General features: G+C 41.1%; 1 protein-coding gene across 4 annotated transcripts in view; it reads left to right on the plus strand.

Annotated features, from left to right (window-relative positions):
• Positions 1 to 26,287, plus strand: part of fab1 (fab1 kinase) — a 1,098,541-nt gene that overhangs the window by 850,411 nt on the left and 221,843 nt on the right. For all 4 annotated transcript variants that reach the window (XM_071675364.1, XM_071675510.1, XM_071675419.1 and 1 more), the window contains exon 21: positions 8,178 to 8,333. In XM_071675364.1, coding sequence (XP_071531465.1) covers positions 8,178 to 8,333 — 156 coding nt within the window. The remainder of the gene's footprint in view (positions 1 to 8,177; positions 8,334 to 26,287) is intronic.

Consider the following 26,287-nt stretch of genomic DNA (forward strand, 5'->3'; position numbering starts at 1 on the left):
TTTCCCAGGAATACTCAATAAACTTATACCTCTGTCATTTGAGCACTCACCTTTGTCCCCTTTGCCTTTGTACAATGGCACTATGCAAGCATTTTGTCAATCCTCAGGCACCTCACTATGAATCATACATACATTAAATAACCTTACCAACCAGTCAACAATACACTCACCCCCTTTTTTAATAAATTCCACTGCAATGCCATCCAAACCCGCTGCCTTGCCGGCTTTCATCTTCCGCAAAACTTTTACTACCTCTTCTCTGTTTGCCAAATCATCCTCCCTAACCCTCTCGCTTTGCACACCACCTCGACTAAAACACCCTATATTTTTATTATCATTATTATTCTTATTATTCTTATTATTGTTATTATTATTATTATTATCATTTATTTATTTATTTATATATTATAATTTGTCGCTGTCACCTGCGTTAGCAAGGTAGCACAAGGAAACAGACAAAAGAATGGCCCAACTCACCCACATACACATGTATGTACATAAACGCCCACACACACACATGTACATACCAATTCATTTCAACGTATACATACATATACATACACAGATTTTTTTTTTTTTTTTTTGCTTTGTCGCTGTCTCCCGCGTTTGCGAGGTAGCGCAAGGAAACAGACGAAAGTAATGGCCCAACCCACCCCCATACACATGTATATACATACGTCCACACACGCAAATATACAGTACCTACACAGCTTTCCATGGTTTACCCCAGACGCTTCACATGCCCTGATTCAATCCACTGACAGCACGTCAACCCCGGTATACCACATCGATCCAATTCACTCTATTCCTTGCCCTCCTTTCACCCTCCTGCATGTTCAGGCCTCGATCACACAAAATCTTTTTCACTCCATCTTTCCACTTCCAATTTGGTCTCCCACTTCTCCTCGTTCCCTCCACCTCTGACACATATATCCTCTTCGGTCAATCTTTCCTCACTCATTCTCTCCATGTGCCCAAACCATTTCAAAACACCCTCTTCTGCTCTCCCAACCACACTCTTTTTATTACCACACATCTCTTACTCTATTATTACTTACTCGATCAAACCACCTCACACCACATATTGTCCTCAAACATCTCATTTCCAGCATATCCACCCTCCTTTGCACAACTCTGTCCATAGCCCATGCCTCGCAACCATACAACATCGTTGGAACCACTATTCCTTCAAACATACCCATTTTTGCTTTCTGAGATAATGTTCTCGACTTCCACACATTCTTCAAGGCTCCCAAAATTTTCGCCCCATCCCCCACCCTATGATTCACTTCTGCTTCCATGGTTCCATCCGCTGCCAAATCCACTCCCAGATATCTAAAACACTTCACTTCCTCCAGTTTTTCTCCATTCAAACTTACCTCCCAATTGAACCTCGCAATTGACTTGACCCTCAACCCTACTGTACCTAATAACCTTGGTCTTTTTCACATTTACTCTCAACTTTCTTTCACACACTTTACCAAACTCAGTCACCAGCTTCTGCAGTTTCTCACATGAATCAGCCACCAGCGCTGTATCATCAGCGAACAACAACTGACTCACTTCCCAAGCTCTCTCATCCACAACAGACTGCATACTTGCCCCTCTTTCCAAAACTCTTGCATTCACCTCCCTAACAACCCCATCCATAAACAAATTAAACAACCATGGAGACATCACACACCCCTGCTGCAAACCTACATTCACTGAGAACCAATCACTTTCCTCTCTTCCCACACGTACACATGCCTTACATCCTCGATAAAAACTTTTTACTGCTTCTAACAACTTTCCTCCTGCACCATATATTCTTAATACCTTCCACAGAGCATCTCTATCAACTCTATCATATGCCTTCTTCAGATCTATAAATGCTACATACAAATCTATTTGCTTTTCTAAGTATTTCTCACATACATTCTTCAAAGCAAACACCTGATCCACACATCCTCTACCACTTCTGAAACCACACTACTCTTCCCCAATCTGATGTTCTGTACATGCCTTCTCCCTCTCAATCAATCCCCTCCCATATAATTTCCCAGGAATACTCAATAAACTTATACCTCTGTCATTTGAGCACTCACCTTTGTCCCCTTTGCCTTTGTACAATGGCACTATGCAAGCATTTTGTCAATCCTCAGGCACCTCACTATGAATCATACATACATTAAATAACCTTACCAACCAGTCAACAATACACTCACCCCCTTTTTTAATAAATTCCACTGCAATGCCATCCAAACCCGCTGCCTTGCCGGCTTTCATCTTCCGCAAAACTTTTACTACCTCTTCTCTGTTTGCCAAATCATCCTCCCTAACCCTCTCGCTTTGCACACCACCTCGACTAAAACACCCTATATTTTTATTATCATTATTATTCTTATTATTCTTATTATTGTTATTATTATTATTATTATCATTTATTTATTTATTTATATATTATAATTTGTCGCTGTCACCTGCGTTAGCAAGGTAGCACAAGGAAACAGACAAAAGAATGGCCCAACTCACCCACATACACATGTATGTACATAAACGCCCACACACACACATGTACATACCAATTCATTTCAACGTATACATACATATACATACACAGATTTTTTTTTTTTTTTTTTGCTTTGTCGCTGTCTCCCGCGTTTGCGAGGTAGCGCAAGGAAACAGACGAAAGTAATGGCCCAACCCACCCCCATACACATGTATATACATACGTCCACACACGCAAATATACAGTACCTACACAGCTTTCCATGGTTTACCCCAGACGCTTCACATGCCCTGATTCAATCCACTGACAGCACGTCAACCCCGGTATACCACATCGATCCAATTCACTCTATTCCTTGCCCTCCTTTCACCCTCCTGCATGTTCAGGCCTCGATCACACAAAATCTTTTTCACTCCATCTTTCCACCTCCAATTTGGTCTCCCACTTCTCCTCGTTCCCTCCACCTCCGACACATATATCCTCTTCGTTAATCTTTCCTCACTCATTCTCTCCATGTGCCCAAACCATTTCAAAACACCCTCTTCTGCTCTCTCAACCATGCTCTTTTTATTTCCACACATCTCTCTCATCCTTACATTACTTACTCGATCAAACCACCTCACACCACACATTGTCCTCAAACATCTCATTTCCAGCACATCCCTCCTCCTGCGCACAACTCTATCCATAGCCCACGCCTCGCAACCATACAACATTGTTGGAACCACTATTCCTTCAAACATACCCATTTTTGCTTTCCGAGATAATGTTCTCGACTTCCACACATTCTTCAAGGCTCCCAGGATTTTCGCCCCCTCCCCCACCCTATGATCCATTTCTGCTTCCATGGTTCCAACCGCTGCCAGATCCACTCCCAGATATCTAAAACACTTTACTTCCTCCAGTTTTTCTCCATTCAAACTTACCTCCCAATTGACTTGACCCTCAACCCTACTGTACCTAATTACCTGGCTCTTATTCACATTTACTCTTAACTTTCTTCTTTCACACACTTTACCAAACTCAGTCACCAGCTTGTGCAGTTTCTCACATGAATCAGCCACCAGCACTGTATCATCAGCGAACAACACCTGACTCACTTCCCAAGCTCTCTTATCCCCAACAGACTTCATACTTGCCCCTCTTTCCAAAACTCTTGCATTCACCTCCCTAACAACCCCATCCATAAACAAATTAAACAACCATGGCGACATCACACACCCCTGCCGCAAACCTGCATTCACTGAGAACCAATCACTTTCCTCTCTTCCTACACGTACACATGCCTTATATCCTCGATAAAAACTTTTCACTGCTTCTAACAACTTGCCTCCCACACCATATATTCTTAATACCTTCCACAGAGCATCTCTATCAACTCTATCATATGCCTTCTCCAGATCCATAAATGCTACATACAAATCCATTTGCTTTTCTAAGTATTTCTCACATATATTCTTCAAAGCAAACACCTGATCCACACATCCTCTACCACTTCTGAAACCACACTGCTCTTCCCCAATCTGATGCTCTGTACATGCCTTCACCATCTCAATCAATACCCTCCCATATAATTTACCAGGAATACTCAACAAACTTATACCTCTGTAATTTGAGCACTCACTCTTATCCCCTTTGCCTTTGTACATACACAGATATATACATATATACACATGTACATATTCAGACATGCTGCCTTCATCCATTCCCGCCACCACCCCGCCACACATGAAATGCACCCCCCCGCATGCACACGAGGTAGCGCTAGGAAAATACACCAAAGGCCACATTCGTTCACGCTTAGTCTCTAGCTGTCATATGTAATGCACCAAAACCACATCTTTCTCTCCACATCCAGGCCCCACAGACCTTTCCATGATTTATCCCAGATGCTTCACATCGACCCTGGTATACCTCTCACTCTATTCCTTGCACGCCTGTCACCCTCCTGATCGCTCAAAATCTTTTTAACTCCATCCTTCCACCTCCAGTTTGGTCTCCCACTTCTCCTTGTTCCCTCCACCTCTGACACATATATCCTCATTATCAATCTTTCCTCACTCATTCTCTCCATATGTCCAAACCATTTCAACACACACTCTTGTGCTCTCTCAACCATACTCCTTTTATTCCCATAGATCTATCTTACCCTTTCATTACGTAAACAAACCACATCACACCACATATTGTCCTCAAACATTTCATTTCCAATACATCCACTCTACTCCGCACAACCATATTTATAGCCCATGCATCACAACCATATAAGATTGTCGGAACCACTATTCCTTCAAACATACCTATTGTTGCTCTCTGAGATAATGTTCTTGCCTTCCACACATTTTTCAGTGCTCGTAGAACCTTTGCCCCCTCCCCCACCCTGTGACTCACTTCCGCTTCCTTGGTTCCATCTGCTGCTAAGTTCACTCCCAGATATCTAAAACATTTCACTTCTTCCAGTTCTTCTTCATTCAAACTTACATCCCGGTTAACTTTTCCCTCAACCCTACTAAACTTAATAACCTTGCTCATACTCACATTTACTCTCAGCTTTCTCCTTTCACACACTTTACCAAACTCAGTCACCAACTTCTGCTGTTTCTCACCTGAATGAGCAACTAGTGCTGTAGCATCAGCAAACAACCACAGACTCACTTCTCAAACCCTCTTATCCCCAACAGACTGCATACTTGCCCCTCTATCCAAAACTCTTGCATTCACCGTCTTAACAACCCCATCCATAAACAAACTAAACAATCATGGAGACATCACGCACCCCTGCCGCAAACCAACATTCACTGGGAACCAATCACTTTCCTTTCTTCCTACTCATACTCATACCTTACATTCTTGGTAAAAAAATTTCACTGCTTCTAGCAACTTTCCTCCCACACCATATACTCTAAAACCCTCCACAAAGCATCTCTATCATCCCTATCATATTCATTCTCTAGATCCATAAAAGCTACATACAAGTCCATCTGTTTTTCTAAGTATTTCACACATACATTCTTCAAAGGAAACATCTGATCTACCACTTTTGAAACCACACTGTTCTCTCTGATCTGATGATTGGTACATGCCTTTACCTTCTCAATCAATACCCTCCCATATAATTTCACAGGAATACTTACTTGCCTTCATCCCTTCCTGTCAATATCCTGCCCCACAAGAAAGCAGCATTGCTATCCCTTGCTTCAGCAAGGTAGCACCAGGAATACAGACAAAAAGGCCACATTCATTCACACTTAGTCTCTAAAGGCCACATTCGTTCATGCTCGGTTTCTAGCAGTCATGTGTAATTCACTGAAATCACAGCTCCCTATCCACATCCATGCCTCACAAATCTTTCCATAGTTTACCCCAGATGCTTCACATGCCCTGGTTCATTCCATTGACAACGTGTTGGCCCCAGTATACCACATCGTTCCAATTCACTCTATTCCTTGCATGCCTCCCACCCTCCTGTATGTTTAGGCCCCGATCACTCAAAATATTTTTCACTCCATCCTTCCTTCTCCAGTTTGGTCTCCTGCTTCTCCTTGTTCCCTCTACCCCTGACACATATATCCTCTTTGTCAATCTCTCCTCACTCATCCTCTCCATATGTCAAAACCATTGCAACACCCTCTTCTGCTCTCTCAACCATACTCTTTTTATTCCCAGACATCTCTCTTACCCTTTCATTACTTACTCAATCAAACAATCTCACACCACATATTGTCCTCGATTTCATTTCCATTACATCTACCCTCCTCTGTACAACTGTATCTACAGCCCATGCCTCGCGGCCAAATAACATTGTTGGAGCTACTTTTCCTTCAAACATACCCATTTTTGCTTTGCGAGATAATGTTCTTTCCTTCCACACATTCTTCATTGACCCCAGAACCTTTGCCCCCTCTCCCACCCTGTGACTCACTTCTGCTTCCATGATTCCATCTGCTGCTAAGTCTACTCTCAGATACCTAAAACTCTTCACTTCTTCCAATTTTTCTCCAGTCAAACTCACCTCCCAATTAACTTGTTCCTCAATCCTATTGAATTTAATAACCTGGCTCTTATTCACATTTACTCTCAACTTTCTCCTTTCACACACTTTTCCAAACTCAGTCACCAACCTCTGCAGTTTCTCACCAGAATCAGCTGCTAGAGCTGTATCATTGGTAAATGACAACTGACTCACTTCCCAGGCCCTCTCATTCACAACAGACTGCATATTCACCCCTCTCACCATAAGTCATGCATTCACCTCCCTAACCACCCCATCCATAAACAAATTAAACAACCATGGGACATCACTTATCCCTGCCACAGACCGATATTCACTGGGAACCAATCACTCTCCTCTCTTCCTACTTTTACAGGTCTTACATCCTTGATAAAAACCTTTCACTGCTTCTAGCAAGTTACCTCCCACACCATATTCTCTTAGAACCTTTCACAAAGCTATCAACCCTATCATATGCCTTCTTCAGATCCATAAATGCTACATACAGATCCATTTGTTTTTGTAAGTATTTCTCACATACATTCTTCAAAGCAAATACCTGATCCACACATCCTCTACCACTTCTGAAACCACGCTGCTCTTCTCCAATCTGATGCTCTGTACTTGCCTTCTCCCTCTCAGTCAGTGTCCTCCCACATGATATCCCAGGAATACTCAACAAACTTATACCCCTGTAGTTTGAACATTTATCCCCTTTGCTTTTGCATAATGGCATTATGAGTGCATTCTGCCAATCCTGAGGCACTTCACCATGGTCCATCGTACATTGAATATCCTTACCAACCAATCAGCAACACAGTCACCCCCCTTTTTTTTTTAAATTCCACTGGAATACCATCCAAACCTGCCACCTTCTGGGATTTCATCTTTAGCAAACCTTTCACTACCTCTTCTCTCTTCTTCTAATCATTTCATACACATTCTAATTTTGTGCACTGACAGTGTTATTGGTGAATAAGGTAGATACAAATGGAAGTATTGCACCTATCTTACTACAAATGCATGTGAGTATATTAAGTGGCTGGCATGTGTGGGAGGGATACTTAAGAGTTTGGCTTGGGAAACATTTGCCTATCATCTATCAGGATTACATAATGAGAAATATAGGCACAGTTGTAAGGTAATTCTTCCACAAGCATGAGATAAGTAGGGATGCCTCCCTTTCATACTTCCCTTGCATGCCTCTCTCCTCATGTAATCTTGCTAAAATGACCTTGTAAATCACTTATCTCTTTATATATCTCATGCTATAAGTCTTCACTTTCCTCACCCATTAATGTTCCTTCTGATAACTTAGGTTTTTCAAAAGCTTTCGTATTTCTGTGGGGAGACTGTCAGATCATGACCAAGCTCCCCTAATGGTGATTGTAGGGCTGCTGAGAAAAGCAGAAATTTTCCTACATTTTATCAGCAAAGGCAGATACCTCTCTGGGCTACTAATGGTACAGTTTGTTAGCTGGATATCTAAACAGAGGTGGGAGAAGTTTCCACATCAATTGATGTTAGCCGCTGTTTGCGGAGAGTACATCATTTGTTCTCAGCTATTTTTTAAGGGTTGATTAATATGTTGTTTCCAGTTTTTGTGTAGGATATTCTTTATGAAATATTACATGTTGTACCTAAGAATAACAGCTGTATTGTGAAATGAATATGATTTTACTGTTCATTTTCCAGCTGCAGCTAACATCTCCAACATTAGAAGCACGGAGGCTACATCCTCCTACACCCAATACTACTCAAGAAGTAACCACAACAATGTTAGCAATTACAGACCAAATTGTTTTGATCAAGAAGCTAATTGCACAAGTTGTCAGTGACTGGAATGCCAAGGTTAGAATTATTTGTTTATTCATAATTACCCAGGCCCCTTTCTTGAAAGAGTCCTGTTGTTACTCCAGGACCCATTTCCTCGGAACTCCTGCAGCTCCATGACTGCACTTTAACAAGTCTTATTAACAATGAGAAGAAACTGACTCTAAAAATTTCTGATTATCTTGTAAGATAATTATTTTGAAAGAAGAGATTGTTATTTTTTCTTTATGTGTTTTACTTTACACATTTCACTGTGATGGAAGATGATTCTGCTTGTGCTTATCTAAATTCATGTATTTGCTTTAAAGAAGTCTGTTAGTTCTGTTCTAATTATAGTTTTGTGGCTCGTGATTGACAGCCTAATGTTGTTTTCAATATCATTACTAAGTGCATGCTTGGCAAAGTGTCAACTTTGTCATGCTCACTTAGCTTTGCATGCAAGGGAATCCATAATATTTAGATCTGAATCCCTTGATGAATAATGTTAGAATATTTGTTTCTGGCTTCAGAGACTAACATGTTACACACTGATCTCTGGGTTTTAAGGGCAAATACTGAAGATAAAGAATCAGAGATAATCAAACTCTGTGGCAGTGATTTTTATGCATTAATGTTGAATTCCTTTCTCATATTGCATGACTACTTACAACTAAGTGTACCTTCATGGTGTATTGGTTATCATTGCTGACCATAGCATATTCATAGGCACGCGGTCGACCTCATGGGTTTGAATCTTGGATGTGTGGCACTCAACCTACAACCAACAAAGTAGTTCATCCTTAGGACTTGGTCAGTGAATTAGGATAAACCATGGAAAGGTCTATGGGGCTTGGATGTGGATAGGGAGCTGTGGTTTCAGTGCATTACACATGACAGTTAGAGAATGAATGTGAATGAATGTGGCCTTTTTTGTCTGTTTTCGTGACACTACCTCACTGAAGTGGGGGACAGCAATGCTGTTTTCTATGGGGCAGGGTGGTGCCAGGAATGGAAGGGGGCAAGCAAGTGGAAGTATGTGATTATTTTTTTTCTTTATTACACTTTGTCACTGTGCTCATCCTCTTCGAAGACTCAGATTGGGGTGTCTAAATGTGTGTGGATGTAACAAGATGAGAAAAAAAGAGAGATAGTTAGTATGTTTGAGGAAAGGAACCTGGATATTTTGGCTCTGAGTGAAACGAAGCTCAAAGGTAAAGGGGAAGAGTGGTTTGGGAATGTCTTGGGAGTAAAGTCAGGGGTTAGTGAGAGGACAAGAACAAGGGAAGGTGAAAGAGGAGTGGTGGGAGTATGTGATACAGTGTAAGAAAGTAAACTCTAGATTGATATGGCTAAAACTGAAAGTGGATAGAGAGAGATGGGTGATTATTGGTGCATATACACCTGGGCATGAGAAGAAAGATCATGAGGGGCAAGTGTTTTGGGAGCAGCTGAGTGAGTGTGTAAGTAGTTTTGATGCACAAGACAGGGTTATAGTGATGTGTGATTTGAATGCAAAGGTGAGTACTGTGGCAGTTGAGTGAATAATTGGTGTACATGGGGTGTTCAGTGTTGTAAATGGAAATGGTGAAGAGCTTGTAGATTTATGTGCTGAAAAAGGACTGGTGATTGGGAATATCTGGTTTAAAAAGAGAGATATGCATAAGTATATGTATGTAAGTAGGAGAGATGGCCAGAGAGCGTTATTGGATTACGTGTTAATTGATAGGTGCGCGAAAGAGAGACTTTTGGATGTTAATGTGCTGAGAGGTGCAACTGGAGGGATGTCTGATCATTATCTTGTGGAGGCGAAGGTGAAAATTTGTAGAGGTTTTCAGAAAAGAAGAGAGAATGTTGGGGTAAAGAGAGTGATGAGAGTAAGTGAGCTTGGGAAGGAGACTTGTGTAAGGAAGTACCAGGAGAGACTGATTACAGAATGGAAAAAGGTGAGAACAAAGGACGTAGGGGGAATGGGGGAGGAATGGGATGTATTTAGGGAAGCAGTGATGGCTTGCGCAAAAGATGCTTGTGGCATGAGAAGCATGGGAGGTGGGTTGATTAGAAAGGGTAGTGAGTGGTGGGATGAAAAAGTAAGATTATTAGTGAAAGAGAAGAGAGAGGCATTTGGTCGAGTTTTGCAGGGAAATAATGCAAATGAGTGGGAGTTGTATAAAAGAAAGAGACAGGAGGTCAAGAGAAAGGTACAAGAGGTGAAAAAGAGGGCAAATGTGAGTTGGAGTGAGAGAGTATCATTAAATTTTAAGGAGAATAAAGAGATGTTTTGGTAAATAAAGTGCGTAAGACAAGGGAACAAATGGGAACATAATTGAAGGGGGCTAATGGAGAGTTGATAACAAGTAGAAGTGATGTGAGAAGGAGATGGAGTGAGTATTTTGAAGGTTTGTTGAATGTGTTTGATGATAGAGCGGCAGATATAGGGTGATTGGGTCGAGGTGGTGTGCAAAGTGAGAGGGTTAGGGAGAATGATTTGGTAAACGGAGAAGAGGTAGTAAAAGCTTTGCAGAAGATGAAAGCCGGCAAGGCAGTGGGTTTGGATGGTATTGCAGTGAAATTTATTAAAAAAAGGGGGTGACTGTATTGTTGATTGGTTAGTAAGGTTATTTAATGTATATATGACTCATGGTGAGGTGCCTGAGAACTGACAGAATGCTTGCATAGTGCCATTGTACAAAGGCAAATGGGATAATAGTGAGTGCTCATATTATAGAGGTATAAGTTTGTTGAGTATTCCTGGTAAATTATATGGGAGGGTATTGATTGAGAGAGTGAAGGCATGTACGGAGCATCAGATTGGGGAAGAGCAGTGTGGTTTCAGAAGTGGTAGAGGATGTGTGGATCAGGTGTTTGCTTTGAAAAATTTCTTATTATTATTTTGCTTTGTCGCTGTCTCCTGCGTTTGCAAGGTAGCGCAAGGAAACAGATGAAAGAAATGGCCCAACCCACCCCCATACACATGTATATTTATACACGTCCACATACGCAAATATACATACCCATACATCTCAATGTACACATATATATACACACACAGACACATACATATATACACATGCACACAATTCACACTGTCTGCCTTTATTCATTCCCATCGCCACCTCGCCACACATGGAATAACATCCCCCTCCCCCCTCGTGTGTGCGAGGTAGCGCTAGGAAAAGACAACAAAGGCCCCATTCGTTCACACTCAGTCTCTAGCTTTCATGCAATAATGCCCGAAACCAGAGCTTCCTTTCCACATCCAGGCCCCACAGAACTTTCCATGGTTTACCCCAGACGCTTCACATGCCCTGAATCAATCCATTGACAACACGTCGACCCCGGTATACCACATCAATCCAATTCACTCTATTCCTTGCCCGCCTTTCACCCTCCTGTATGTTCAGGCCCCGCTCACTCAAAATCTTTTTCACTCCATCTTTCCACCTCCAGTTTGGTCTCCCACTTCTCGTTCCCTCCACCTCCGAGACATATATCCTCTTAGTCAATCTTTCCTGACTCATTCTCTCCATGTGCCCAAACCATTTCAAAACACCCTCTTCTGTTCTCTCAACCACGCTCTTTTTATTTCCATACATCTCTCTTACCCTTACATTACTTACTCGATCAAACCACCTCACACCACATATTGTCCTCAAACATCTCATTTCCTGCACATCCACCCTCATGTGCACAACTCTATCCATAGCCCACGCCTCGCAAGCATACAACATTGTTGGAACCACTATTCCTTCAAACATAGCCATTTTTGCTTTCCGAGATAATGTTCTCAACTTCCACACATTCTTCAAGGTTCCCAGGATTTTCGCCCCCTCCCTCACCCTATGATTCACTTCCGCTTCCATGGTTCCATCCGCTGCCAGATCCACTCCCAGATATCTAAAACACTTTACTTTGAAAAATGTATGTGAGAAATACTTAGAAAAGCAAATGGATTTGTAGGTAGCATTTATGGATGTGGAGAAGACACATGATAGAGTTGATAGAGATGCTCTGTGGAAGGTATTAAGAATATATGGTGTGGGAGTTAAGTTGTTAGAAGCAGTGAAAAGTTTTTATTGAGGATGTAAGGTATGTGTACGTGTATGAAGAGAGGAAAGTGATTGGTTCTCAGTGAATGTTGGTTTGCGGCAGGGGTGCGTGATGTCTCCATGGTTGTTTGATTTGTTTATGGATGGGGTTGTTAGGGAGGTGAATGCAAGAGTTTTGGAGAGAGGGGCAAGTATGCAGTCTGTTGTGGATGAGAGAGCTTGGGAAGTGAGTCAGTTGATGTTCCCTGATGATACAGCGCTGGTGGCTGATTCGGGTGAGAAACTGCAGAAGCTGATGACTGAGTTTAGTAAAGTGTGTGAAAGAAGAAAGCTGAGAGTAAATGTGAATAAGAGCAAGGTTATTAGGTACAATAGGGTTGAGGAACAAGTCAATTGAGAGGTAAGTTTGAATGGAGAAAAACTGGAGGAAGTGAAGTGTTTTAGATATCCGGGAGTGGATCTGGCAGCGGATGGAACCATGGAAGTGAAAGTGAATCATAGGGTGGGGGAGGGGGCAAAAGTTCTGGGAGTGTTGAAAAATGTGCTGAAGTCGAGAACGTTATCTTGGAAAGCAAAAATGGGTATGTTTGAAGGAATAGTGGTTCCAAAAATATTATATGTTTGCGAGATGTGGGCTATAGATAGAGTTGTGCGGAGGAGGTTGGATGTGCTGGAAATGAGATGTTTGAGGACAATATATGGTGTGAGGTGGTTTGATAGAGTCAGTAATGAAAGGGTAAGAGAGATGTGTGGTATTCAAAAGAGTGAGGTTGAGAGAGCAGAAGATGGTGTTTTGAAATGGTTTGGTCTCATGGAGAGAATGCATGAGGAAAGATTGACAAAGAGGATATATGTGTCAGAGGTGGATGGAATGAGAAGAAGTGGAAGACCAAATTGAAAGTGGAAAGATGGAGTGAAAAAGATTCTGAGTGATCGTGGCCTGAACATGCAGGAGGGTGAAAGACGTGCAAGGAATAGAGTGAATTGGAACGATGTGGTATACCAGGGTCGATGTGCTGTCAATGGAATGAACCAGGGCATGTGAAGCATCTGGGGTAAACCATGGAAAGTTCTGTGTGGCCTGGATGTGGAAAGGGAGCTGTGGTTTCGGTGCATTATATATGACAGCTAGAGACTGAGTGTGAATGAATGGGGCCTTTGTTGTCTTTTCCTAGGGCTACCTCGCGCACATGCGGGGGGAGGAGTTTGTCATTTCCTGTGTGGCGGGGTGGCAACGGGAATGAATAAGGGCAGACAGTATGAATTATGTACATATGTATATATGTATATGTCTGTGTGTGTATGTATACGTTGAGATGGATAGGTATGTATATGTGCTGTATGTGGATGTGTATGTCTATACATGTATATGTGGGTGGGTTGGGCCATTCTTTTGTCTGTTTCCTTGCGCTACCTCGCTAATGCAAGAGACCAACAAAGTATAATAAATGATAAAATACTTGTCGCTGTCTCCCGCGTTAGCGAAGTAGTGCAAGGAAACAGACAAAAGAATGGCCCAACCCACCCACATACACATATATATACATACATGTCCACAAATGCACATATACATACCTATAAATTTCAACATGTACACATACATACATACACAGACATATACATATATACACATTCCTATGAGTCCACGGGGAAAATGAAACACGAAAATTTCCCAAGTGCACTTTCGTGTAATAATCACATCATCAGGGGAGACACATGAGAGAAATATAACAGTCAGTTGATATACATCGAAGAGACGAAGCTAGGACGCCATTTGGTAAACATGTGATTGTCCAAAACATACAACGAGCGTTTATAAACTTATCATTTTACAAATCTTATCAACAATAAAGTTATCTAATTTGTATAGACAATCACTAATATTAGGATTATAATTCTTTGTGTGTTTGATAATAGAAGATTCAATGATATTTCTCTTAGTAATAGAGTTAGAGTTAATAACTGAGATGGCGTTACTCCAGTCAATACAATGATATAGTTTTTAACATAGTTTTTAACATGATTAAACAAGGCATTTGATTCTTGTCCCGGTCTTATACTATATTCATGTTGCTTAAGTCTAACAGAAAGATCCTTACCAGTCTGACCAACATAAAATTTATCACAGTTTCCACAAGGCACTTTATAGATGCAACCAAGAGAATTTTCAGGTGAATTCCTGATTAAGATATTCTTTATAGTATTATTGTTGCTGAAGGCAACATTTACATTAAAGGATTTAAGCAACATGGGGAGCAAAGTGAAATTATTATTAAGAGGGAGAACTAAAAGATTCTTGGTGTCAATGGGAGGTTTGGGCTCAACTCTGTAAAATGATTTCTTTGCTAAGGGATTTATCAATGAAAGATCTAGGGTACTTTAACTTAGATCCAATAGAATATATCTTCTCAAACTCATCATCAATAAACTCTGGACCGCAAATACGTAATGCCCTAAGGAACATAGATTGAAATGATGATAATTTAACTCTGTCATGTTGAGATGAGTAATAATGGATATTTGAGCATACATTGGCGGGTTTTCTGTATATGCTAAACTTAAACTTGTTTCCTTGTCTATGGATCATGCAATCTAAAAATGGTAACATACCATTATTCTCATTTTCTACAGTAAATTTGATGGAAGGTACTAAATTGTTAAGTAAGGGGAGAAATATTTGTAAATTTTCATTTGTTGGCCAAACACAAAGAACATCATCTACATACCTAAACCAAATTGCATTAGAAGGTAAGATATCCTTTAGCAATTTTGTTTCAAAAAATTCCATATAAAGATTACTTAGTACACGTGAAAGAGGGTTACCCATTGCCATACCAAATTTTTGAGCATAATACTCTCCATTAAATTGAAATACACAGTCTTTTGTACACAATTTTATCAGTTCACTGAAATTAGACTTTGAAACAGGTAAATGAATATCTTCCAAGACATCAAATAAATATTCTAAAAGGTCATCAACTGGAACTTTAGTGAAAAGTGAGGAAACATCAAAGCTAACTAGTTCGAAATCAAAATTAATATTGATATTGTTTAGGTTGTTGACTAAATCTACATTGTTCATGATATTAGAATTTGATACCCACTAAAGGGCCTAATAATGAAACTAACCATTTTGACAATTTATATGTGATGGAGCCTACTGAACGCACTATAGGTCTTGCTGCAAAATTGTGTTTATGTGTTTTGATAGGTCCATACATATATGGCAAATTATGTGTTTTGATAGGTCCATACATATATGGCAATGAAGGGGAGAAAGATGACAAACTTTTGATAAGAGAAATGTTACCTTTCAACGACAACTTCATTTCTTTACTGAAGTGAGAATTAACTGCTGCTAAGGGATTTTTACTAAGTTTAGAATATGTTGTGTTATCATTTAGATCATTCATTTTAGATAAATAGTTACTTTTGTCTAAAATCACAAGTGTTAGCCTTATCTGCTTTAGTAATATGTATATCCTTATCTTTTTTAAGGAGTTAATAGCTCTAATAAATCTTTTAGGGCAATTAGCTTCCACTGGTTTTGACAAACTGGCATACACTAAACCCTTTTTGTGATTTAGAAAAATACAGTAATCTAAGTAATGATGATATTAATATATGTAATATCTATTACTTACTCGATCAAACCACCTCACACATCCACCCTCCTCCACACAACTCTATCTATAGCCCATGCCTTGCAACCATATAACATTGTTGGAACCACTATTCCTTCAAACACCCATTTTTGCTTTCCAAGATAATGTTCTCACCTTCCATACAATTTTCAACGCTCTCAGAACTTTCGCTCCCTCCCCCCACCCTGTGACTCACTTCCACTTCCATGGTTCCATCCGTTGCCAAATCCACTTCCAGATATCTAAAACACTTCACTTCCTCCAGTTTTTCTCCATTCAAACTTACCTCCCAATTGACTTGTCCCTCAACCCTATTGTACCTAATAACCTTGCTCTTATTTACATTTACTCTCAGCTTTCTTCTTTCACACACTTTACCAAACTCAGTCACCAGCTTCTGTAGTTTCTCACCCGAATCAGCCACCAGCGCTGTATCATCAGCGAACAACAACTGACTCACTTTCCAGGCCCTCTCATCCACAACAGACTGCATACTTGCCCCTCTCTCCAAAACTCTTGCTTTCAACTCCCTAACAACTTCATCCATAAACATATTAAACAACCATGGAGACATCACGCACCCCTGCTGCAAACCGACATTCACTGGGAACCAATCACTTTCCTCTCTTCCTACTCGTACACGTGTCTTACATCCTTGATATAAACATTACACTGCTTCTAGCAACTAACCTCCCACACCATACACTCTTAATACCTTCCACAGAGCATCTCTATCAACTCTATCATATGCATTTTCCAGATCCATAAATGCTACATACAAATCCATCTGTTTTTCTAAGTATTTCTCACATACATTCTTCAAAGCAAACACCTGATCCACCCATCCTCTACCACTTCTGAAACTACACTGCTTTTCCCCAATCTGATGCACTGTACATGCCTTCACCCTTTCAGTCAATACCCTCCCATATAATTTCCCAGGAATACTCAACAAACGTATACCTCTGTAATTTGAACACTAACCTTCATCCCCTTTGCCTTTGTACAATGGCACTATGCATGCATTCCGCCAATCCTCACAGACTTCACCATAAACCATACATGCATTGAATATCCTCACCAGCCAGTCAACATTACAGTCACCTCCTTTTTTAGTAAATTCCACTGCAATACCATGCAAACCTGCCACCTTGCTGGCTTTCATCTTCCACAAAGCTTTCTTTACCTCCTCTCTGTTTACCAAATCATTCTCCCTGACCCTCTCATTTCACGCACCACCTCGACCAAAACATCCTATATCTGCCACTCTATCATCAAACACATTCAACAAACCTTCAAAATACTCATTCCATCTCCCTTTCACTTCATCACTGCTTGTTATTACCTTCTCATTTGCCCCCCTCACCGATGTTCCCATTTGTTTTCTTGTCTTACACACTTTATTTACCTCCTTCCAAAACATCTTTTTATTATCCCTAAAATTTATTGATACTCTCTCACCCCAGCTCATATTTGCCCACTTTTTCATCTCTTGCCCCTTTCTCTTGACCTCCTTCTTTTATACATTATACATCTCCCAGTCATTTGCACTATTTCCCTGCAAAAATCATCTGAATGCCTCTCTCTTTTCTTTCACTAACAGTCTTACTTCTTCATCCCACCACTCACTACCCTTTCTAATCTGCCCACCTCCCACCTTTCTCATGCCACAGGCATCTTTTGTGGAAGCCATCACTGCTATCCTAGATACATCCCATTCCAACCCCCACTCCCCTTACATCATTTGCTCTGACCTTTTTTCCATTCTGCACTCAATCTCTCCTGGTAGTTCCTCGCACAAGTCTCCTTTCCAAGCTCATTTACTCTCACCACTCTCTTGAACCCCAACATTCTCTCTTCTTTTTTGAAGACCTCTACATATTTTCACCTTTGCCTCTACAAGGTAATGATCAGACATCCCTCCAGTCTCAGCACATTAACATCCAAAAGTCTCTCACGCACCTGTTAATTATCACATAGTCCAGTAACACTCTCTGGCCATCTCTCCTACTTACATAAGTATACTTATGTATATTTCCAATCACCAGTCCTTTTTCAGCACACAAATCTACATGTTCTTCACCATTTCCATTTACAACACTGAACATCCTGTGTACACCGATTATACCCTCAATTGCCACATTACTCACCTTTGCATTCAAATCACCCATCACTATAACCAATTCTTGTGCATCAAAGCTGCTAACACACTCACTAGCTGCTCCCAAAACACTTGCCTCTCATGACTAGGTGCATAGGCTCCAGTAATCACTCATCTCTCACCATCCACTTTCAGTTTTACCCATATCACTCTAGTTACTTTCTTACACTCTATCACATACTCCCACAATTCCTGCTTCAGGAGTAGTGCTACTCCTTCCTTTGCTCTTGTCCTCTCACCAACCCCTGACTTTACTCCCAAGACATTGCCAAACCACTTCCCCTTTACCCTTGAGCTTCATTTCACTCAGAGCCAAAACATTCAGGTTCCTTTTCTCAAACATACTACCTATCTCTTCTTTTTTCTCATCTTGGTTACATCCACACACATTTAGACTCCCCAATCTGAGCCTTCAAGGAGGATGAGCACTCCTCACATGACTCCTTCTGTTTCCTCTTTTGGAAAGTTGAAATACAAGGAGGGGAGGGTTTCTAGCCCCCCGCTCCCTTCCCCCCTTTAGTTGCCTTCTACGACACACAGGGAATACAAGGGAAGTATTCTTTCTCCTCTATCGACCTACAATCAACAAAGTAGTTCATCCTTAGGACTTGGACAGTGAATTGGGGTAAACCATGGAAAGGTCTGTTGGGCTTGGATGTGGATAGGGAGCTGTGGTTTCGGTGCATTTCACATGAGAGCTAGAGAAGGAATATGAACGAATGTGGCCTTTTTTGTCTGTTTTCGTGGTGCTACCTCACTGAAGTGGGGGGTAGCAATGCTGTTTCCTGTGGGGTGGGTTGGTGCCAGGAATGGATGAGGACAAGCAAGTGGAAATGTGTGATAGAGTAATTCATTTCTAGATTGGTGTGGGTAAAACTGAAAGTGAATGGAGAGAGAGATGGGTGATTATTGGTGCCTTTGCACTTGGTCATGAGAAGAAAGATCATGAGAGGCAAGTGCTTTGGGAGTAGCTGAGATAATGCTTCAGCACCTTTGTTGAACGAGACCAGGTTATAGTGATGGATGATTTAAATGCGAAGGTGAGTAATGTGATAGTTGAAGATATAATTGGTGTACATGGGTTATTCAGTGTTGTGAATGGAAATGGTGAAGAGCTTGTGGATTTGTGTGTTGAAAAATGACTGGTGATTGGGAATACCTGGTTTAAAAAAATGATATACATAAGTATGCATATGTGAGTAGGAGAGATGGTCAAATGGATTACATGTTAATTGATAGGCATGCAAAAGAGAGACTTTTGGATGTTAATGTGCTGAGAGGGGCCGCTAGAGGGATGTCTGATCACCATCTTGTTTAGGCGAAGGTTAAGATTTGTAGAGGTTTTAAAAAAGAAGAGGGAATGTTGGGGAGAAGAGAGTGGTGAGAGTAAGTGAGCTTGGAAGGGAGACTTGTGTGAAGAAGTACCAGTAGAGATTGAGAGTAGAATGGCAAAAGGTGAGACCAAATGACATTAGGAGAGTGAGTGAGGAATGGGATTTATTTAGGGAAGCAGTGATGGCATATGCAAAAGATGCATGTGGTATGAGAAAGGTGGGAGGTGGGCAGATTAGAAAGGGTAGTGAGTGGTGGGATGAAGAAGGAAAGTAGTTAGTGAAAGAGAAAAGAGAGGTGTTTGGATGATTCTTGCAAGGAAGGAGTGCAGATGACTGGGAGATGTATAAACAGAAAGTGTCAGAAAGTCAAAAGAAAAGTGCAAGGGTTGAAAAAGAGGGCAAATGAGAGTTGGGGTGAGAGAGTATCATTAAACTTTAGGGAGGATAAAAAGATGTTTTGAAAGGAGTTAAGTATTGTGTGTAAGACAAGAGAACAAATGGGGACAACGGGTGAAGGAAGCAAGTGGGGAAGTAATAACAGATAGTAATGTGGCATTTTTTTGAAGGTTCGTTGAATATGTTTGATGATAGAGTGGAAGTTTTAGGGAGTTTTGGTTGGGGTGATGTGTGAAGTGAGAGAGTAAGGGAGAATGGTTTGGTTAAGAGATAAGAGGTAGTGAAAGCTTTGTGGCAGATGAAATCTGGTAAGGCGGCGGGTTTAGATGGTATTGTAGTAGAATTTATTAAGAAAGGGGGTGACTATGTTGTTGATTGGTTGGTAAGGATATTCATTTTATATGCAGATCATGGTGAAGTGCCTGAGGGCGGAATGCATGCATAGTGCTATTGTACAAAGGCAAAGGGGATAAAGGTGAGTGTTCAAACTATAGAAGCATAGGTTTGTTGAGTATTCCTGGCAAATTGTATGGGAGGGTTTTGATTGAGAGGGTGAAGGCTTGTGCAGAGCATCAGATTGGGGAGGAGAGCTTTGGTTTCAGAAGTGGTAGAGGATGTGTGGATTAGGTGTTTTCTTTAAAGAATGTATTTGAGAAATATTTAGAAAAACAGATGGATTTGTATGTGGCATTTATGGATCTAGAGAAAGCATATGATAGGGTTGATAGAGATGCTTTGTGGGAGGACTTAAGTGTGTGTGGTGTGGAAGGTAAGCTGCTAGAAGCAGTGAAAAGTTTTTATCAAGGATGTAAGGCATGTTTACGAGTAGGAAGAGAGGAGAGTGATTGGTTCCCTGTAAAGGTCGTTCTATGGCAGGGGTGTGTGATGCCTCCACGGTTGTTAATTTGTTTATGGATGGGATAGTTATGGAGGTAAATGCAAGAGTTTTGGAGAGAGAGAGAGAGAGAGGCAAGTATGCAGTCTGTTTGGGATGAGAGAGCCTGGGAAGTGAGTCAGTTGGTGTCTGCCAGTGATGCAGCAATGGTGGGTGATTCAAGTTAGAAACTGCCGAAGCTGGTGACTGAGTTTGGGAAAATGTGAAAGGAGAAAGTTGAGAGTAAATGTGAATAAGAGCAAGGTTATTAGATTCAGCAGGGTTGAGGAACAAGTTGATTGGAATATGATTTTGAATGGAGAAAAATAGGAGGAAGTGAAATGTTTTAGATATCTGGGAGTGGAAGTAGCAGCATATGGAACCATGGAAGCAGAAGTGAGTTACAGGATGGGGGAAGGTGCGAAGGTTCTGGGAGCGATGAAGAATGTGTGGAAAGAGAACATTATCTCAGAGAGCAAAAATGGGTATGTTTGAAGGAATAGTAGTTCCAAGAATATTATATGGTTGTGAGGCATGGGCTTTGGATAGGGTTGTACAGAAGAGGGTGGATGTATTGGGAGTGAAATGTTTAAGGACAATATGCGGTGTGAGGTGGTTTGATCGAGTTAGTAATGAAAGGGTAAGAGAGATGTATGGAAATATAAAGAGTGGTTGAGAGAGCAGAAGAAGGTGTGTTGAAATGGTTTGGACATATGGAGAGAATATGTAAGGAAAGATTGACGAAGAGGATATATTTGTCAGAGGTGGAGGAAACAAGGAGAAGCGGGAGACCAGATTAGAGGTGGAAGGATGGAGTGAAAAAGACTTGGAGCCGTCAGGACCTAAACATACAGGAGGGTGAAAGGCGTGCAAGGAATAGAATGAATTGGAATGATGTGGTATACCGGGGTTGACATGCTGTCAATGGACTGAATCAGGGCATGTGAAATGTCTGGGTTAAATCATGGAAAAGTCTGTAGGGCCATGATGTGGATAGGGAGGTGTGGTTTCTGTACAGTGCACATGACAGTTAGAAACTTGAGTGAGAATGAATGTGGCATTTTTTGTCTGCTTTCCTGGTGCTACCTCGCTTAAGCAGGGGGTAGCGATGCTGTTTCTTATGGGGCGAGGTAGTGCCAGGAATGGATGAAGGCAAGCATGAATATGTACATGTGTATACATGTTTATGTCACTGTATGTATATATGTTGATATGTATAGGTATGTATATGTTTGTGTGTATGAGCATTAATGTATATATATATATGTGTATATGAGTGGATGGGCCATTCTTCATCTGTTTCCCAGCGCTAATTTGCTGACGCAGGAAACAGCGATCAAGTATGATAATGAAAAAAATGATAATGTGTATATGAGTGGGTGGGTTACTCTTCATCTGTTTGCTGTTGCTGCCTTGCTGATGCGGGGAAATGGTGATCAAGTATTATGATAATGATGATGGGCTTTGGATAGGGTTGTACATACAGAAGAGGGTGGATGTATTGGGAGTGAAATATTTAAGGACAATATGTGGTGTGAGGTGGTTTGATCGAGTTAGTAATGAAAGGGTAAGAGAGATGTATGGAAATATTAAGAGTGGTTGAGAGAGCAGAAGAAGGTGTGTTGAAATGGTTTGGACATATGGAGAGAATATGTAAGGAAAGATTGACAAAGAGGATATATTTGTCAGAGGTGGAGGAAACAAGGAGAAGCGGGAGACCAGATTGGAGGTGGAAGGATGGAGTGAAAAAGACTTGGAGCCGTCAGGACCTAAACATACAGGAGGGTGAAAGGCATGCAAGGAATAGAATGAATTGGAATGATGTGGTATACCAGGGTTGACATGCTGTCAGTGGACTGAATCAGGGCATGTGAAATGTCTGGGTTAAACCATGGAAAGGTCTGTAGGGCCATGATGTGGATAGGGAGGTGTGGTTTCTGTACAGTACACATGGCAGTTAGAGACTTGAGCGAGAATGAATGTGGCATTTTTTGTCTGCTTTCCTGGTGCTACCTCGCTTAAGCAGGGGGTAGCGATGCTGTTTCTTATGGGGCGAGGTAGTGCCAGGAATGGATGAAGGCAAGCATGAATATGTACATGTGTATACGTGTTTATGTCACTGTATGTGTATGCATATGTATGTATATATGTTGATATGTATAGGTATGTATATGCTTGTGTGTATGAGCATTAATGTATATATATATATATATATATATGTATATGAGTGGATGGGCCATTCTTTGTCTGTTTCACGGCGCTAATTCGCTGACGCGGGAAACAGCGATCAAGTATGATAATGAAAAAATGATAATGTGTATATGAGTGGATGGGTTACTCTTCATCTGTTTGCTGTTGCTGCCTTGCTGATGCGGGGAAATGGTGATCAAGTATTATGATAATGATGATATATTTTTATTATTATGCGTAGTCGCTTTCTCCTGCATTAGCAGGAGACAGCAACTATATGTATAACAAACAAACCTCCAACAGCACTAACTCTCATTTACCCTCATTTTCAACCCTTGCACCTTCCTCACTTTCTGTTATACATCTCCCAGTCATTTGCACTCCTTCCTTGTATCATCCAAATGCCTCTTTTCTCTTTCACTAACGACTTTACTTCTTCATCCCACCACTCACTACCCTTTCAAATCTGCCCACCTCCCACCTGTCTCATGCCACATGTATATATTTTTTTCTTCTCTTTTCCATGCATATTCCCCATGTATCCCATTAGCAAGGTAACTTTAAGAACAGAGGACTGAGCCTTAGAGGAAATATCCTCACCTAGCCCCCTTCTCTATTCACTCTTTTGGAAAATCAAAAATCGGAGGGGAAGATTTCCAGCCCGACGCTCCTTCCCCTTTTAGTCGCCTTCTACAACACACAGGGAATACTTGGGAAATATTCTTTCTCCCTTATCCCCAGGGATAATATATACATACAATATATATATATTATTATTAATATTTTGCTGTAGCGCTGTCTCCCGCGTTTGCGAGGTAGCGCAAGGAAACAGACGAAAGAAATGGCCCAACCCACCCCCATACACATGTATATACATACGTCCACACATGAAAATATACATACCTACACAGCTTTCCATGGTTTACCCCAGACGCTTCACATGCCCTGATTCAATCCACTGACAGCACGTCAACCCCGGTATACCACATCGATCCAATTCACTCTATTCCTTGCCCTCCTTTCACCCTCCTGCATGTTCAGGCCCCGATCACACAAAATCTTTTTCACTCAATCTTTCCACCTCCAATTTGGTCTCCCACTTCTCCTCGTTCCCTCCACCTCCGACACATATATCCTCTTGGTCAATCTTTCCTCACTCATTCTCTCCATGTGCCCAAACCATATCAAAACACCCTCTTCTGCTCTCTCAACCACGCTCTTTTTATTTCCACACATCTCTCTTACCCTTACGTTACTTACTCGATCAAACCACCTCACACCACACATTTTCCTCAAACATCTCATTTCCAGCACATCCATCCTCCTGCGCACAACTCTATCCATAGCCCACGCCTCGCAACCATACCACATTGTTGGAACCACTATTCCTTCAAACATACCCATTTTTGCTTTCCGAGATAATGTTCTCGACTTCCACACATTCTTCAAGGCTCCCAGGATTTTCGCCCCCTCCCCCACCCTATGATCCACTTCCGCTTCCATGGTTCCATCCGCTGCCAGATCCACTCCCAGATATCTAAAACACTTTACTTCCTCCAGTTTTTCTCCATTCAAACTTACCTCCCAATTGACTTGACCCTCAACCCTACTGTACCTAATTACCTTGCTCTTATTCACATTTACTCTTAACTTTCTTCTTTCACACACTTTACCAAATTCAGTCACCAGCTTCTGCAGTTTCTCACATGAATCAGCCACCAGCGCTGTATCATCAGCGAACAACAACTGACTCACTTCCCAAGCTCTCTCATCCCCAACAGACTTCATACTTGCCCCTCTTTCTAAAACTCTTGCATTCACCTCCCTAACATCCCCATCCATATACAAATTAAACAACCATGGAGACATCACTCACCCCTGCCGCAAACCTACATTCACTGAGAACCAATCACTTTCCTTTCTTCCTACACGTACACATGCCTTACATCCTCGATAAAAACTTTTCACTGCTTCTAACAACTTGCCTCCCACACCTTATACTCTTAATACCTTCCACAGAGCATCTCTATCAACTCTATCATATGCCTTCTCCAGATCCATAAATGCTACATACGAATCCATTTGCTTTTCTAAGTATTTCTCACATACATTCTTCAAAGCAAACACCTGATCCACACATCCTCTACCACTTCTGAAACCACACTGCTCTTCCCCAATCTGATGCTGTGTACATGCCTTCACCCTCTCAATCAATACCCTCCCATATAATTAACCATATTATATATATATATATATATATATATATATATATATATATATATATATATATATATATATATATATATATATATATATTATATATATATATATATCTTTTTCACATTTACTCTTAACTTTCTTCTTCCACACACTTTACCAAACTCAGTCACCAGCTTCTGTAGTTTCTCACATGAATCAGCCACCAGCGCTGTATCATCAGCGAACAACAACTGACTCACTTCCCAAGCTCTCTCATCCCCAACAGACTTCATACTTGCCCCTCTTTCCAAAACTCTTGCATTTACCTCCCTAACAACCCCATCCATAAACAAATTAAACAACCATGGAGACATCACACACCCCTGCCGCAAACCTACATTCACTGAGAACCAATCACTTTCCTCTCTTCCTACACGTACACACGCCTTACATCCTCGATAAAAACTTTTCACTGCTTCTAACAACTTTCCTCCCACACCATATATTCTTAATACCTTCCACAGAGCATCTCTATCAACTCTATCATATGCCTTCTCCAGATCCATAAATGCTACATACAAATCCATTTGCTTTTCTAAGTATTTCTCACATACATTCTTCAAAGCAAACACCTGATCCACATATCCTCTACCACTTCTGAAACCACACTGATCTTCCCCAATCTGATGATCTGTACATTGGTGATTGGTTCTCAGTGAATGTAGGTTTGCGGCAGGGGTGTGTGATGTCTCCATGGTTGTTTAATTTGTTTATGGATGGGGTTGTTAGGGAGGTGAATGCAAGAGTTTTGGAAAGAGGGGCAAGAATGAAGTCTGTTGTGGATGAGAGAGCTTGGGAAGTGAGTCAGTTGTTGTTCGCTGATGATACAGTGCTGGTGGCTGATTCATGTGAGAAACTGCAGAAGCTGGTGACTGAGTTTGGTAAAGTGTGTGAAAGAAGAAAGTTAAGAGTAAATGTAAATAAGAGCAAGGTTATTACGTACAGTAGGGTTAAGGGTCAAGTCAATTGGGAGGTAAGTTTGAATGGAGAAAAACTGGAGGAAGTAAAGTGTTTTAGATATCTGGGAGTGGATCTGGCAGCGGATGGAACCATGGAAGTGGAAGTGAATCATAGGGTGGGGGAGGGGGC

This window comes from Panulirus ornatus, chromosome 1, assembly GCF_036320965.1.
Source record: "Panulirus ornatus isolate Po-2019 chromosome 1, ASM3632096v1, whole genome shotgun sequence".
NCBI classification, from domain to species: domain Eukaryota; kingdom Metazoa; phylum Arthropoda; class Malacostraca; order Decapoda; family Palinuridae; genus Panulirus; species Panulirus ornatus.